The sequence below is a fragment of the Ictalurus furcatus genome, chromosome 23 (genome assembly GCF_023375685.1).
Source record: "Ictalurus furcatus strain D&B chromosome 23, Billie_1.0, whole genome shotgun sequence".
Taxonomy (NCBI): domain Eukaryota; kingdom Metazoa; phylum Chordata; class Actinopteri; order Siluriformes; family Ictaluridae; genus Ictalurus; species Ictalurus furcatus.
The window spans coordinates 772,501-790,495 of record NC_071277.1 but is presented as its reverse complement, the minus strand read 5'-3'; the positions used below and the strand labels follow the sequence as shown (position 1 = coordinate 790,495).

Sequence of the window (17,995 nt, the reverse complement as noted above, 5' to 3'; positions counted from 1 at the left end):
AATTTTTAGGTGAGAAAAAGTAGAGGAGCAGACCATCTTAAAGTAAATAACACTTAATATTTGGTTTCATATCTTGTGACCCCTTTTCCAGGCTTATACCACAGTTTTTTTCAGTTGTTGTTTGCTTTGGCGGGTTCCTCCCATCACTCTCGTCTTCAGGAGGTGAAATACATGCTCATTCGGGTTGAAGGTCTGGTCGTTGACTTGGCCAGTCTAAAACCTTTGTATAGGGTGACTGTTGGTAAAAAGACTTTCCTGTCCTTCCTACAGCAGGGCTGAAGGAGTGTGTTGCTGAATGTACGCCACTATTTGACCAAGAAATCATGTAGGGGATGTGACACCATTGCGCAGGATGGGCACTAGTTTGTTTAGTGTCCTCCTTTCCATGACCACATCAAAACTGTCCATCCCAGCATCCCAGGACAGAGCCAGCCTTCTTAATTGGTTTGTTGAGCTCCTTGGGTTCAACTGCTCTAATGCTGCCTCCCCGGCATATTGTCGGAAAGAAGACATCATTTGCAAGACTGGTAAAAGATCTCAAACACCTTGCAGCAAACATTAAAGGACCTGAGCTTCCTCATAAAGTAGAGTCTGCTCATGCCCTTTCTGTAGACAACCTCTGTGTTGCCCTTCCAGTATAGCACATTGTCAAGGTGGATACTAGGTGTCACTTGCAGTTTGAGGTCGGCCAAGTCTTTCCAGGACCTTCATCACATGCAATATGAGGACAACTGCTCTGTAGTCATTTAGGAATGATGGAGCCTTCCTGGGACAGGGAGCAGACATGATGTTTTCCACAGCACTGGCACTCATGAAGGCTTAGGTTGAAGGATCCTACATACCTGGTTTGCACAATCCTTTAGTAACCTGGGGCTGATTCCATTAGGGCCTCCAGCTTTGCCCTGTTTTAGCTTCTCCAGATCTCTTCGCTTGGCTGATTGTAACAGATAAGTGAAGGGTTGTGTGTGTTAGTTCTCTGTAACCATGGTTTAGGGAAGTTGGCTGCAGGGTGGAGTAGGTTAAGTGGCTGTGGGGTGAGTCGGGGAGGAAAGGTGGAGGGGAAGGAGTGGGTGAGATGGGGAAAGGTATACGGCCATGGGGGAAGTGAGGGAGGAGTGGTGGTGAGAGTGGGAGGGAGGGTGTGTAGTCATGGTGGGAGAGGAAGGGGAGTGGTGGGGAGGGAGTAGGGGAGATGAGGGATAAATTTATAAATTTCAAATTTAAAAGCTGATTTGTGACAATGCCCATTATTAAAAGGACTATATAAATAAAATAGAATTGAATTGAATGAGGGATGTAAGGATGTGATGAGATGAGGATGTGTGGCTGCTGCAGGTGGGTGAGGAGGGCATCATGCATTCAGCTTGTTGGCTCTGTCCAAGCTGTGGCTTCATCTTGAAGCCAGTGATTTGCTTCATGCCAGCCCACACCTCCTTCGCGTTGTACTGTTCAAGCTGTAGTCTCAGTAGTCGTTTTCCTTGTTTTCCCTCATCCTTACCTTCAACTCCTTCAGATGATAATATAGTCTGTGCTGCAGTCTGTCATGCTATTAATGACTTCCCCAGCTGACGCACACAGCACCTCCCAGTCTGTGGCTCAAAGCAGACCTGCAAAGCTTCCTCTGCTTCTCAACACTGTTGCCCAAACTTTGAGTTGCTGGTTTTCTTGAGATTTCCGGTGATTTCAACAATGTATCACTCTCCACCACATTGCTCGCCAAGTATAATCAGTTTGTTGACTGTACAACCAGAGAGAACAGAATACTGTTTGTCATTGTAGTAACTGTCTGTTTCGCTAAACACTTTTTCCAGCAAGCCTTACTTGATTTATTTGAAGAATGTCATTTGAGGAATGTTCCTATACTGAAATTGAAATTGTATTGTTATACATTATGCACAATGTACTGAAACTGATTCAATACACAACTACAGTATTAAGAGCCAGTGAGCACCAAAGCGTGGTTAACCCTTTATCACTCATAGGAGATCCCTTTTAGGAGAAATGTCCCACCCCCCACCTCCAGCTGAACTGGAAGCTTTGATTGATTTTTCAACCTGTCTGTTATTGCCTGAAGTACTGGGTCACCACTCCAGTCTATCTGTCTGAAAGCCAGGGATGGAAGCATTTGAGTCTGGAATATCCTTATGCAGCCTTGTCTGTGTAAAGCAAAGCAAACTGCATTTCCGATACTCCTTTTGGGTCCTGACCAGCGCGCTGGGCTTGTCCATCTTATCAGCAAGGGACCTCACGTTTCCCATAATGATCGCAAGAATTAAGCGCTCGTACCGTTTTCTTTTTGAGTCCAGCTCTGCATCCTCTATATGGTATGGTTTAACACATCTCTGACACATCTGTATGGCTTAACAGATCGAGATCTAAATATCAGGAAATGACATTCTTGATGTAAATTTCAGGAAATGAAAGTTTAAATTCTGATCTATTGTCTCACATTTATCTTTTGATCTCAACAAAAGAACTGGCTTTGCCATTCCAATACTTTTGGAGGAGAATATATCTGTAAGACAGTGTGATGGCCCTGCTCTAAATAATTTTACTTCAGCTTTTATTCAACCAAAATTTGTGAAGGCCCAGTTTCAAAGAAGTCCTTTCTTACCAAGGTCTAGACAAGCAGCTAACTGCTAGCACAGTGACAGGCAAGAACAGTTAAATACCTAACTGTGACTATAAATAAGACAATGTGAAGTGGTTTACTGGTGGTGCTTCATGTTACCACAGGAGCAGACTAGTGCCAGAGTCTGTGAACACATGAGATACATACGTTGTGAAGTGGGGAGATCCTCTGTCCATTTACTGTCTGGTATGATGAGCCTCGAGTTAAATAATTTACATAATTTCATACGACAATCTGGCTACGACAGAGGATCTGCTGCAGAAGAGGCAATAATTCATGTTTATAAAACTGGAGTCACTTACCTACAGACAGTTGTTGTTCTTTTATACAAAGGGTTTCATTTATCAAGCTGGATAGGAACGGATTTAATCATAAATTGTTCATAGGAACATTTACACAAGAAACAGTATTCGTGAAAATCCTGTAATTAAAAAAAAAAAAAAAAGTATTCGCAGCCTACTCATGCTCTTGTGTGTGTGTGTAAATTTATACATAAGAAGACTAGCTAACGTACCGTAAACCTTGACTGATCGGCTTCAAATCATATAAATCTCAACAAATCATACAAGTGAATTACTGCACTTTTATATACAGATTATGCTGCCAAGGTTAAATAGCTCGTGTATGTTTAGTTACACACAAAAATGTAATGAGACTTTTGTGAAACCCAGTCGTTTAATTTTATTGACATTAACTAAATTAATATTAATTTAGATGAATCAGTCATTCAAATAAGAATGCTGCTCTACAGTTGAGTCCATAAGTATTTGGACTTTTAGCTTTAATTCGAGGGGTTTAACAAAACATTTACAATGTCCCTCATTTTCACATGCTCAAAAGTAATTGGACAAACTAACAATTATAAAAAGAAGGATGATTTTTAATACTTAGAAGGAAATCGTTTGCAGTCCATGACTGCCTGAAGTCTGGAACCCATGGACATTACCAAATGCTGAGTTTCCTCTCTTGAGATGCTTTGCCAGGCCTTTACTGCAACAGCCTTCATTTGCTGCTTGTTTGTGGGTCTTTCTGCCTTCAGTAAGTGAAAAGCATGCTCAGTTGGGTTGAGGTTAGGTGACTGACTCAGCCATTTAAGAATATTCCATTTCTTTGCCTTAAGAAGCTCTTGGATTGCTTTCGCAGTACGTCTTTGGCCATTATCTGTCTGTATTGTGAAGCGCTCTATACACTTCAAAATTCATCGTGCTACTTCTATCAGCAGTTACATCATCAACCCAGTTCCACTGACAGCCATACATGCCCATGCCATAACACTCCCTCCACTAGTTTTGACAGATGATGTGGTATGTTTTGGATCATGTGTCCTTGCTTTCCTTCATAAACTTTTCTTCCCATCGTTCTGGTACAATTTAATCTTGGTTTCATCTGTCCAAAGAATCTTGTTCAAGAACTGGGCAGGCTTTTTTTTAGATTATGTTTTCTAGCACTAATCTGGCCTTTCTGTTCTTGAGTTTTACCAGTGGTTTGAATCTTGAGGTAAACCCTCTGTATTTACTTTCATGACGGTGCCTCTTGATTGCAGACTTTGACAACTATACGACTACCTCCTTGAGTATGTTCTTCAGTTGGCTAGATGTTGTGAAGGGCTTTTTCTTCTTCTGTACGCATCCATTTTATTTGCCACTCCTAAAGTTTCGCTGATAGGTCTGTTTTGTTTTTTCAGCCTAATGATGGCTTCCTTCGCTTGCATCGACACCTCCTTGGAAAGCATAGATAGATAGCTAAAAAGATATTCTTTATTGATCCCACGAGGGAAATTCTAGGGAAATTTCCCATATTGAGAGTTCCAGTGAACCAAATGCAAAGTCAGTACTTGGAATCAATAAGAGACCTTTTGTCTCCTTTTATCTGTCATGCAATAACAAGAAAACAGGCCAAACCTGGCCATGAAACTACTTATCAGTCAATTGTCCAATTACTTTTGAGCCTGTGAAAAGGACTGTATAAGAAATGGCTATAATTCCTAAATGGTTAATGCAATATTTTTGTTCATACTTTTGGTGCGAGGGATGTCTTTTTAGCATTCCTTACTTGTACAAATAACCTGGAAAATATGTAGAACGTGATAAAAAATAAAATATACAATGGATTGAGTCACGGCGTTGACAAAAGTGTATCAAGTTGCTGAGAAAACCCATTTGGAAGACGGATCTCTGGTCCGGAATGCTTGCGTGTGTTTGGATGCACCTACGGTCAGTCACGTCACACTCTATGGGCCACCGCAGATCCTGTGGGCGGAGCTTCACGAACTTGGACGGAATCATGCAAATGTCCAACCAAACTAGCTGATATTATATATCTTTAATTGGCATAGATGTGAGTCAAAAACAACTTTTAGTTCTACCTCTGAGAAAGTATTTGTGCCTTTGCAGTGAGAGTTTTGATTTTTATCAAGTTTAGTGGCCATCACAGAATAAACACGTCAGGTAGTTTACAGTTACATTTATATAGCGCTTTTCTAGACACTCAAAGCGCCACTGTACGTGGTCTCCTCAACCACCACTAGTGTGTAGCATCCACTGGGATGATGTGACGGCAGCCATAGTGCAGCAGAACGCCCACCACACACCAGCGATTAGTGGAGAGGAGAGAGTGATGTAGCCAATTCAGAGATGGGGATTTTTAGGTGGCCATGACAGAGAAGGGCCAATGGGGGGTTTACAGTGTAGTGTCCCAGACACTATAATGGGGCATTAGGCCCCACACAGAATACAGTGTGAGCGCCCCCTGCTGGTCTCATTAATACCACTTCCAGCAGCAACCTTATTTTTCCCCAGGATGTCTCCCATCCAGGTACTGGCCAGGCTCAACCCTGCTTAGCTTCAGTTGGAATTTATGTGAGACTGCCATTTAGCAGCACATGCATATGAATAATGAACTAAAATCAGGGTTTCCAAAACGACTGTAAGTCTGGGGGAATTTTTTTTTCCAGTTAAGCTTATCCAATTATATACACACAACTTTATTAAGAGATTGATAAATGAGGCCCACTGAATGGCTCTTCAACACATTTACATTCAGTCTGCTAAAATAAATTACTGGGTCAATATCCACCGCATTCTACCAACCCAAGACCCCTGATTCAGAACATTACTGCACATCACATGCTTAATTGTTATTTTTCTGCTTCTACGAGACTCCTACTCCATCATCAGCTGACTTGCAATACTTCTCATGGAACTGTTAATTTCATGGAAATTCATGCACATTTTAATTTAAAGTTGATCCAAGGTTTTTATTTGTATATACTGGTGTTTTTTTAGTTATTAATATTTTTATATATGCCGTTTTAATTATATTATTATCCCTTTTTTTGCGGACGTGAAGAATTAATAGACTACTGTAGGCTTACATGGCATCTACAATAAATAAATAACTAAATAAAGGTTCTGTGCAGAAAACACCTGAGCATTCTCTATTCATCTGAGCACATTTAGGGAATTAATCCTTAATGATAACAGACTCTGACTGATTTCTGAGTCACAGGCTGAATATAACACAGGATCGAGGAGTAAGATAGACATTATCTGCAGGCAGCCTAAAGATCACTTGTAGCACAGGAGAATGCCACATTTTGTGTTTGCTGTTTACATAATGTGAGCGACTGGTGCACCCTTGAATTCTGCTTTACCTTTTCCTGCATTCCTGGGTGGTAGAGGTGGTGCATCACTGACAGGAGAAGAGGGACAGTCAGTGGAAACGCTGTACATCTGATTGGTAAACATGCCGTAGGAGAGGCGCGGTTTATCACGCTGGACAGGGAAAGCTGGGAGGGAGAGCTTATCATGAGGAGACAGGCTGGATGAGTGACAGAAACTTTGTGGTCTCCGGTCTTTCTTAATAGGGCTTGGCTGAAGAAGAGAACAGGTGAAGCAAAAGTGTGTGCATAATTGTGTACGGTTAATAGAGAGGAAATTTCTATTTTCAGAGGATGGAAAATTACTAGAGCTAAATGGAGTATGGAGTTTCACACCTTGTCATCAAGATCATCATCGCTCTCATCCATTTCCTCCAGTCTAAGATTCCAGTCATACTCCACATGAACCTTTGGATTAAACTTGCCCTCTGCAGCTTGCATTAACTAAGGCAAAAAAAACAACACAGACATCATTTATTTTTATGTCTAATTCTCTGCTGCCATCTAGCGGACAAAGTCTCAATGGCAGACTTTAATCTTTAAGTTCTCCTTTTTTTTCCTGACTTTTTTTTTTAATGGCTTCAATAAAGGAACTTTATTTTTTCCATCATTACATTCTTACTATAATCTATAGCATTTTGTTATTTTCTATATCATTTGTTAGTTATTTGAACTTACATGACCACACAGCTCTGACATAACTAAACGAATTAAAAAAAATATAATCAGAAATTCTCCATGCAACTCTGTACAGCCTGTTAAAAAGTGGGCTTCAGACAATACATGCAGTCTATCAATGTTAGCAGGGCACAAAAGCCAACAGGTAACTGCTAACTAACAGCTCATTACATTCTTCCCAACTTCTAGTAATTGCTGGCTGAACATTTTAACAACACTATTTACTTACTGCCTCTGCAGACTGGTCAATCCTCATCCGCCTGGCAACATCCAGTGCTGTTTCTCCATTATGATTGACTGTAAGAAACAGGAGCAGACAAATGAGAAATTAGTACATAGAGTACAGCTACTGCCAATACAGAACAGTGTTTTAAAACCAATACTACAGACAAAGAATGCCCTTTAAAGCTTCAGCACAGCCCTTTCCTCTCTCAAAGGTCAGCCTAAACCCTTTAGACATGGACAGAACAAGGCCCGTCACAAAATAATTTGGAATACTAACCATTTATGGAAACATCTGTGATCTAGACCAAATAATGACATGATGTGCTTTTTCACTATTTATTAATTAAATAATTCCAATTTATCCACTGAATAAAGTAAATTAGGAAAATGGAAAATCTTTGCAAAATAAAAACAAAACTGCAATACACATGTTGTACATCCTCCGTAAGCTAAAATACAGCTTTCTACAGTAAGACACTCGGTGTGTGCGTACGTATGCGTGTGTGTGTGTGTCTCACTGATGTCAGTAGCAGGTTTGCCTCTTAGGAGTAATTTTAGGCATTCGTGTTTTTCATAGATGCAGCAGTAGTGCAGGGCTGTGTTTCCTCTCTCAGTCTGTTTATCCAGATGTCCGCTACTCACGCACACACACACACACACACACACACACAAACACACACGATCATTTTAAATTACTTGCAAAGACAATACCATAAAACATAACATGAAAACAATAACATGAACTCAACATTAGCATGATTTAGCTTTCTAAATTTGAGGCAGGGACATTGAAAAGCTCATATGATATGACTAATGCTGCAACATACGTTGGATAAAATAAACCGTAGAAGGACCAAAATTTGTGAGATGTTTAAATGCTGCACATTATTATTATTATTATTATTAATAATAATAACAAGAAGAAGACGACGAAGAAGAATCTTTGATGCTGCCTTATCCTGGTCAAGGGGAATCTGGAGCCTATTCCAGGAAAACTGGGTGACATGCAGCAGAGAATCTCACACACATGCGCACACATGGGTGATTCTGGCCTGGTTTATACCAGACACGTGACCTTATATACATCTGGCGGATTAAAAGCCACATCCACTGGCACATCAGAACTAAAACATCCTTGTCTAGCATGTCCAGGTCAAGCAGTGAAATGTTAAGCAATTCCATCATTTTGTTTGCTGTGGAGCAGCATGGAGATGTTATTGTAGACGAAATTCAAAAATTTTCATGACTGTTGTGTCTCAGATTGAAAACTATATGATATTCTATTTAAAAGCATTGCATCTCAAAAGTACAAAAACACTTTCTTGTAGATTCGAAGGCTAGATAGGATTTTTTTTTTTTTTAAATCAAACACTAGCCATAATAGGGAAACTGGTCTTGGAATTTTAGTGTTTACACTCAAAAACAGCCGAGGGCAGATCGTTGACGATAGCTGCGTCAAATGAATGCACGATGCATGCAGCAAGAATAAACTCAGCCTTGAAGTACCCAAAGCACTTACAAGCATGTAGGAACATGGAGGACAACGTGCAGAATCGAATCGTAGTGCTGAAGCGGCAACGTTATCGTCAGTGCCAGCATGCTGCTTAACATTATTTGCATTATGATTAGATAAATAGAGCTTGTGACCAAATCAAGATGTCCATCCATTCTGAATTTTAAACACTGAAGACAGAGTTAGGAAATGGATGATAACTACTAAGATGCAATGTCAAGAAAATCACCTACAAATCCTTCAATTAATCAAGCAATTATTAAATGACATCCCAATTTCCCCCTCAAATATGTTGGCAACTACAATCTGTTGTTCCTCCACCTGTTCTGAACCAGAAAGTCGACCAGGTGCAGTGATGTGTGGTCAGCAGTCCTCACGGCATAGTGCAGCGCTGTCTCTCCCCCCTCCTACAAAACATTTAGTCCAGAGATCTGAACAAAAAGCTCCTTCACAAAGTATGGAAAACATCAAATTGAATTAAAATGATATGTTTTTAAGGTTAGACCAAAATTCAAGTACAAATACAGTCATGTGAAAAAAATAAGTACACCCCATGGAAATTGTTGGAATTCTTGACATATTTGGACAAGCAAACATTTGACCATCTTTGAAACAGTGCCTATTAATAAAGATGATTCACTTGAACAAAACCACAAGGAAAATGAGCTTTTTCAATCATTTATTCAACAGAAATATCAATAGATGTGATATTCTTCTGTGGAAAAAGTAAGTACACCCTTGACCTCAGAAGCTAGTATTGCCCCCTTTAGCAGAAATAACTTACTGGAATTTCTGACCAGTCTTCCATGCAATATTCTTTCAGTTGCAAGATGTTTGAGGGTTTTCTTGCATGTTCTGCCAGTTTCAAATCCCCCCACAATATTTCAATGGGATTCAAATCCGGGCTTTGACTAGACCATTTTATGGATTTGAAGGTGTAATAAATGTAGGGGTGTACTTACTTTTTCCATGTGACTCAGCTGTGTTTCAATTTAAATTGTGCAAATTATACAAAATATCAATTTTATGTGTCATTTGATAGAGAATATCAACTTTATTAATAGGCACTGTTTCAAAGAGGATCAAATGCTTGCTTGTCCAAATGTGTCAGCAAAAAAAAAGTTTTTTCACGACTGTATAACAAACTTTGTAAATAATTGAAGCATTGTCAAACTGTCACATAGTATGTTTACTTTTAATTTATACCACTGGAAATGTAAGCATACAATGCTAATTAATATTTATACATCCAAGCTTTACTTCGGTTATGATGTAGGGCGATTTGATACAGCATGTAAGATTCAATGCAAATTAAACAAATAAATTCTTATAAATGCTTATAAACTACACCATTAAATAATGGCACATGGATCTGATCATTAGTACATTTAACTCAGATAGTCAACAATACGTCTTATAGAAGACCTTAGACTCACCTGTCCTCCATCAGGAAGTGGCTCCATAAGCTCCACCCCTTCAGCAGACACCTGGATGAGAGCCAGCAGGTCACGTGACCTCACTGCATCATACAGATTGCTCAGCTTCACCACGGCTGAGTTGCAAGTCTTCCTCGCAAATTTATGATCCACATATTTGGCGGTTATAAACTCCTTGCGGATTGTCCTAATATGTTAAACAAGACAATATCACAGGATGCAGAACAGAACATGTAAATGCAGAAAACTCTGAGAACTCCGGCATTTGTATAAGCTGTTGGTTACAAGTGATTATTGAAAAATTTGGGATGAAGAGAGAGCCTTTAATTACTCACATATCACTAGATGGAGTAGGCTTTGGGGAGGGACAGGGAAGATTTCCTTCCACAATCTCATTAAAATTACTGTTTCCAACATTCTTGGCCAGCTGAAAGCGGAACATCAAGAATGAATGTACCAGCTGTAACGTTACAAGCACAACAAGACTCCATTCCATGCATTTTATTAGCTATGAAGCAGCTGATTAACTCACCAAGAGTTCGGAGGTTCCCAGTTTGTCCAGTTCCATGGACTGAATGCGAGAGATGTGCACACCCATCTCCCTGTGAATGCCTGAACACTCAATACACGTCAGGATGCCCAGGTTAGTCGACAACCATTTTGGATCTACAGGATGAAAGGAAACATTAGCAAATCAGGTCAAAAACACCTCTATGTGTGTGACCTCATTTTGAGGGCTTCATCACTAGGAGGCCTTTTTGAACTCATCAAATGGTAAAGCATTCAGACAGTGTTGTGTTTGTTATTTAATATACAGTACTTCCAGTGGATATATCCACTTCAAATTTCCAAAGTCTTTTGACTTTGTACTTATTAATATGAACAAATATGAACAAATACAGATGTATTCATAAGCATAAACAAAGATATGTATAAAAAAATGAAAGTGACAGGAAAAAAGCATTCACAAACCACCAACATTACCAATTACCAACATGAGTACTTTGTTCCAAATCTGTTGTTGGCAATCACCGTTTCGAGACTATTGTAAGAAGTAATTCGCTTTTTTGTAGCATTGTGGTTCAACGTTGGCCCATTACTCTTGGCAAATCATCTACAATTCCCCAAGGTTACAAGGGTCCCACTGATGGACTCGCAATTTCAAAATCTTCCTTAAATCTTCGCTAGGATTCAAGTCAGTAGACTGGCTAGGCCATGCAAGGCATGAGCTATTCTGGCTGTACGTTTGGGGTCGTTTCATGAAACAGCCATCTTCTCCCCAGAGTCTTGGCAGATGAGAGATCATTCGCATATCCCTTCTTTCTCCAAACATGACGAGCTGAATTAAGGACAAATTGTTGCTTTTTTTTTTGTTTTTTCTGACCAGAGTACATTGTTCTAAGAGAGTTCTGATTTGTCGAAATGCTTTTAGACATGCATCTCTGTATGTCTAAAAAGTAAGTAGAACTTTATGGGCATAATTCTAAAAGATATGTTTGGCACAAAAATGGCACCCAAAGCACACCATAATCAGGATAAAGCATGCTATGGGACTGCTTCTCTTCAGCTGGGCTTGGGGCTCTACTCAAGATAGAGGGAATCATAGATAACTCTGAATACCCACGACAATGACCCGAAGAGCAAATCCAAGTCAGCAAAGGAATGGCTTCAGAAGATGATGATCAATGTTTTGGAATGACCCAGTCAGAGCCCAGAATTAAAACACAAGAGATCCCCTCGAAATCTGATAGATCTGGAGCAATTTTGAGAGGAAGAGTGGAGTAAAATCGCCAAGTCAAGATGTGCTAAGTTGGTAGACTCTTACACAAAAAGACTGAGTGCTGTATTACAACCAAAAGGTGTTTAAACAAAGTATTAGTTAAAGGGTGTAAACACTTGTGTAACCAGGTTATTGTAAGCTTTTTAATTTTCTTATTTGTTCCTTCAACATTTCTATTTTTTTTACTTGAATTTTGTTGATTGCTACAGAACATTAAAGGTGGAAAAAGATCTGACATGATTTATCTTGATTTGCCCCCTAACAAGAGCCTGCAGTTTACAGAGGGGTGTGGAGACTATTTATAGTCACTCTACTTTTTTGTTCATACACATACAAAGTCAAAAGATATTATGTGTATTAAGTGAACATATGCACACAAGTATATTAAATAAATCAATGGACAAAAGTGTCTCACTGTACATGCAAAAGCATGTGTTGCCCTGATATACAACAATATGAGTGCCCAAAACCTTCCAGTAATGGACTGTGTGAATTCTCTCAGTCTGGTCAGAGGATATTATTGTTTTTTTTTTATAACAGCATAGCTCTAACGGTTGTGATGGATGTAAATCAAACCACAGGTTTGTTATTTCACTCACTCAAACTGAGCTAGTATTGCAGACAATATACATAATCTAATCTAAGGCTAAAAGTAAGGGCTTTTGCATGTCAGTGCTTTCTAATGGCCAACAAGTTTCCAAACCACTAGAGTTCTCAGGACAGAGAAATTTGCACTTTCCAGTTTCTACAGGTAATATGAAAAGCTGCATGTTGTTTTTTTTTTGTTTTACTAACTTCAAGAGAAACAACAAAAGAGGCTGGTGAGGGAAAGACTGTGTATAGTCGCTATAAAGAAAGTGATAAGAATTAGCTGATCTTGTGGACATTCCACACCGTTAAATGTAACTATAAACAGTTAAAAAACACGACGTGTCTAATCGTTGCCAAATCACTATGGACTAAGAAAAATAAAACGCTTCAGGACATGCTGTTATAGGGAAAACCTTTTATATAATGGTATGCCCCAGCATATGTTATTTCTGGATCTGGTTTTGAAATGATATCGGGTTCCTTTTTGGCAATCCTGTTACTGAAAAAATGCGACCCTAGCCCTAAACCTAAGTGGTCACTGAAGACGCAATCGAGATGCACAAAAACATCAGATGTGAACGGCCATCAGTCTCAGCAGTCATCGGCTTATGAGTGGATCCCCTGAGACAGAACGGCACTGGCACTTAATCAATAAGTGACTTCATCATATTCTAGCTACAAGTTTGACGATAATTTGATTACACACACACCTGCAGCACCACAGTCGCAGCAAACCTCATTGCCAGGTATGCGCAGGACTTCGTCAATGATGGCTTTAGTTAGATCCTCCAGGCCGTCTTCTCCTGCTGTCTGCTCTCCTCGGAACGCCATGTTCAACGCCTCTTCTTTACTGTTCGTTAACACTGAGGTCCAGCTATAAATGCAGATACACAAGATAACACCTACACAACATTTCAAATGCAGCTATAACCGGTCATGATTGCATTACTTTTCATTTTCAGGACACTTCTTTGTGTGCATGTCAGAGTTTCCGTTAGCCGGTAAATACCTGTTTTTGACCGTTAAAAATTCGAAATATTAATAGATAAAAATCCAAAACTGTAGGACACTATGTCCGGTAAAAATATTAACCGGAAGCAGACGTTAGACAAAGTATGTTCGCAACTGCACACCTAAATAAAGTCTCTGTGCCTGTGTAAATATATATATATTTTCCTCAAATGCTTCTCCTGTAATGTGTTCTCTGATTTGCTCTCATTCAACCACACACACATGCACACACACATGCACGCACACGCGTCTTTGTGCTGGTCATCTCTCTCTCTCGCGTGTTACAGGAGGCACTGAAAGCACAAACAAACACACAATTAAACTCAGGCTAATCCAACACACGCCCCCTGTTGCCACAATCGCATATACTATGCATAGTCCAAAACTTTACAGTGCAAAATAAACACCAAATGAGATGACCGGATTTTTTTCCAGTTTGTCCGATATTCTTTATTATTCCAGGATACATTGGCCAGCACCAAAACTTCTTAGCGGAAACTTTGGTGTGCGTGCATTTGTAAAATAATTTTAAAATTCAAAGAATTTTAGTAAAGGTTGCCAAATTAATTCAGGTGGTGAAAAAACATAATTTGGAGTAAACAAATAATCCTAAATGTGCTAAATGTGTCCTAAATCAATTTAAATACAGATTCAAACAATTGTCAGAATTTTAATTTATTTTATTGTTATTAGCTTGCAAGAAAGCAAAATGCATACAAATTTTACTTCTATTTCTGTTTTTTCATCATAAACAAGTTAACACTGGTGTGTATTTCTAATTTGCAGAACGCTGCCATTACAAACAGAACCTGGCAACCCTGCGACATTAGAAGTGCATCAGTATGTTATGAGATGTGCTACACGGTTTTAGCTTGACCCAAACACCGCCTTACCGAGCTCCAAAATAAAACCACATGCTTCAGGGGAAAGTCAGCCTGCTTATTCAGTCGTACTAGAGTGAACATAGAAAGGTCTACAGGGTGTCTGGTTCAGGAGTTGAATAAATGTTCTGAAAATGTATATTGTTTGTTATAATTTGTGAAATTTTAGACCACTCCCACTAACAGATATGAAAACATGTATAATTAATTTGAGCACTAAATAGATACAGATAAAGGCACACCCCATAGGTGTTATAGGAGTTACACCCCAGTAATTTAACCTTGGATAAATGATGAACCGGTCCAGATCCTCAACATGCAAATATCTAGAAAATAAGCATGTAAAATAAGCTGTTTCTATGACACCAAGTTTTACTCAGTAAGCTGTGCGCCTGGGATAGACCCCATGACTGGGAAAAAGAAAAGCTGAAAAAAAAGACATTTGGTTTTTAATAGATGACTCGAGGAAGGAGAAAAAAGTGCTAAAGTGTTGATTTGGAACACCCATAATAACAAAACTCCAACAGCTCAGCATGAACCTCTACAGCAACACACAGCCTCAGCATGAGGGATCTGAAGCAAGTGTGTGTGTGTGTGGGAAAAAGAAGACCGAGAGAAATAGACATTAAGATGGAGTTAAATGAGATGCACTATATATAAGCTTATATAAGCTCCACCTTGGCTATAAATAAGAATCAAATAAAGTTATGGGCAAAAGATGCTGTGGTTTCAGTGAATCACTGACTGACTAATTGAAAGCTTCTCAGGGCACCTCTTTCAATGTTTTAGAACAAAAATAAAAATACCACTGACAATGAAGATTTAACCACTAAGCATTGAGGTTGCGTGGTATATCAGTACTATGGTAACATCACGATACAGAAACTTCAAAATACCACCGATGCCACTGTATTTTTTTTAAACGATAGTATAGTCAATATGGTAGTACCGTAAGTAATGTTGCACGTGCGGCGGTTAAAACACTAAAACGACACGTCTCACTGCTTTTGCAGAATACACAAAGGTTAGTGACACTTAATTTAACCTAAATTTTTTACCTTAAAGTGCACCTATTATGGTTTTGAAATGTGCCAAATTTTGTTTTAGAGATCTCATACAACAGATTTACATGCATTCAAGGTTTAAAAAAAACAAAAAAAATACACTTTAATGTGCTCATAATTTTAAGCGTCACAAACTACTCGTTCATTGATCTGTTCTAAAGGATTCATTCTAAACCCCTCCTTTCAGAAAGTATACTCTGCTCTGATTGGTCAGATGTCCACTCTGTTGTGATTGGTCTACCGCGGTCAGCGTGTGTCGAAAAGGAAATGTCCACTGACCATAACGGGTTTCAGCTCCGTCTGTTTGCGAGCGGCCAATGAAGACCAGAGGCGGGACGTTTTGTTACAAACCTACGTAGGTTAGTACAGGAAGTAAGTCTGGAATCACTAACGACTCGTTTCAGCTGTTCAGAATCGGCTCCTCCATTTGGGAGTCAATAACTCCATTTGTCCTGCGCTTTGATTTTTTAAGCTTTGCAGGTGGTTTTACATTCACAAACAGCTCTATAACACACTACATGAAAGGTAATATTCGAAAAACTATAATAATAGGTGCACTTTAAAGATTTCCTGTTTGCTACCAAGCGAGCTAATGTTATGCTAACCGCTGTGTGTAAATACTAAAATTAGTATTTACTCATTTACAAACCTTAGCTACTTTCAGTAGAAGAGCGTGTCCAGTACTGCCCCGCAAGAAGGAGGTCCTGCTTTCTCACCTCAGGTAAACCTCTCTGCGACTACTCTGTTCAGCGAGTGGCCGAGAGGAGCAGCGCATTCACTCACTTTAACTTTCTCCGAGTGATTTTGTTAGAGGACCTCGTGGTTATAAATCAGGAATTGAGCAGCACAGAGCAGCAGTTGGAAATGGCCTGGAAGTGACCGCTGGTTAACATGGTTAAGTTTCAGTCCCTTATTTCATACTCAATCGTTTTCCAGAAACAGAAAAATACATAAATGAGAACAGCTTTATTGGGAATTCGGCTGTATAAGATAAAGTATGTGAGCACAGAGAGTAGGAGAGAAGCAAACAGATGTAAAGGGCTGACACTAGGCAGAATGCAAATATGACGTGATTACGTAATGAGTATGTTAATTAGTGCATGACATCATTTAACAACTTTCCACTGAAAGTTCTCCACTGGCTACAGCGTCACTCACCTTGACGTTACGGTGAATACGAAGCCTGGCAAGTGGAAATTTAGACCAGCATGGCTGGAAAAGGCACCATATATGAACTGGTTGCGTTTTATTATTAATATTATTTATTTATTTATTTTATTAAAAAAGAAGAAATAAAGAATATGCTTGAATGTTTGAAATCTCTTGTACAGTCCCTGAAAACAAAAAATATATCGTGCTCGAAAAGTGCATAGAAGTCCTGGAATTTCACCATGAAGCATCTGTACGAACCCGGTGAAATTTGCCTTGTTTGATTGTAAGCAAGCTAATGTTCCCAATTTAATGATTTTTTTTTTGGAATTAATTTCCAAATTCAGTTATTTATTCCTAACGATGTGTTCATCCTTAGCACCAGTATTGAGAGGAAAATGTGGTTTGACTGTTTTCATTTATATCTATGTATTTCTGTAAATTATGAATTAACACTGTATTGGGTGGTATCGTGATACTGTCATACTTCAGCTGGAATAGTATCGTAAGATACGTTTATTATATCATGACGACCGTACTAAACATGCGCAATCTTAACTGCTACTACTGCACTACAGTTATGCTTTCACATTCAGTGAAACGCAAAGCGAGCTAATAAATCAACAGAAAATTATTTCACACAACTGATGTTACTTATACCTGTTAGCATTTGATACATTTTCATGAGACTGGATTATGCCTTTTACATTATCATACAAGGCTCTTAGGTTTTATTCACAAGAATAAAACTTCAACGGGATAACAAAAAAAAAAACAGAAGGATAAGATACATCACTGCGAATAGGGTAAATATACTTACATTACAAACTCCTGTTCGTCTTCAGCCTGAAAGTGATATGTCCGATTATCTACATCAAAAAAGAAAAACGTACAAACACTATAACACAGTCTGATATAATATAGAATTTAAAAAATTATCTTAGTCAATTTTGTCTGTTTGCCAGAATTCAGCTACAGTGACATCCAATGCGGTTTCCAAGACCACCACACAAAATATATATTATATATATACATACACATACACACTCTTAATCTTTATTCTGTCCTTTCTTTAGCTTTTTTCCACCACTTAAAAAAAATCTTAAATGTTTTACACTTAGGTACATACTTTTGCCCGAAGTATAGTAATATCTGCCTTATAACAAACAACTGTGATAAAAGTAATTAAACCTTTTCTGCTTTGTGCTTTCTCTCAACTTAGGTCAAAGTGGAAACAGGTGAAAGGGGTTGGCTGTTCTTACGGGAAATGAGATCAAAACACTTGCGATCTTCAGTGCTCGGCTTGACCTGGCACGTGAGTAGGTTCAGTTTGACCGGCTGCCTGTTGGACTGTTATCAGACACATACGCAAAAAGA

The 17,995-nt window shown here is 39.0% G+C and overlaps 1 protein-coding gene across 6 annotated transcripts in view; it reads right to left on the bottom strand.

Moving 5' to 3' along the window:
• asap1b (ArfGAP with SH3 domain, ankyrin repeat and PH domain 1b) overlaps positions 1-17,995 on the bottom strand; it is an 89,808-nt gene that overhangs the window by 15,277 nt on the left and 56,536 nt on the right. For all 6 annotated transcript variants that reach the window (XM_053611583.1, XM_053611580.1, XM_053611584.1 and 3 more), the window contains 11 exons: positions 17,881-17,968; positions 17,439-17,487; positions 13,224-13,387; positions 10,675-10,808; positions 10,478-10,569; positions 10,143-10,329; positions 9,028-9,113; positions 7,712-7,827; positions 7,198-7,265; positions 6,627-6,734; positions 6,285-6,504 (listed from right to left, as the gene is read on the bottom strand). In XM_053611583.1, the coding sequence (XP_053467558.1) occupies positions 6,285-6,504; positions 6,627-6,734; positions 7,198-7,265; positions 7,712-7,827; positions 9,028-9,113; positions 10,143-10,329; positions 10,478-10,569; positions 10,675-10,808; positions 13,224-13,387; positions 17,439-17,487; positions 17,881-17,968 (1,312 nt within the window). The remainder of the gene's footprint in view (positions 1-6,284; positions 6,505-6,626; positions 6,735-7,197; positions 7,266-7,711; positions 7,828-9,027; positions 9,114-10,142; positions 10,330-10,477; positions 10,570-10,674; positions 10,809-13,223; positions 13,388-17,438; positions 17,488-17,880; positions 17,969-17,995) is intronic.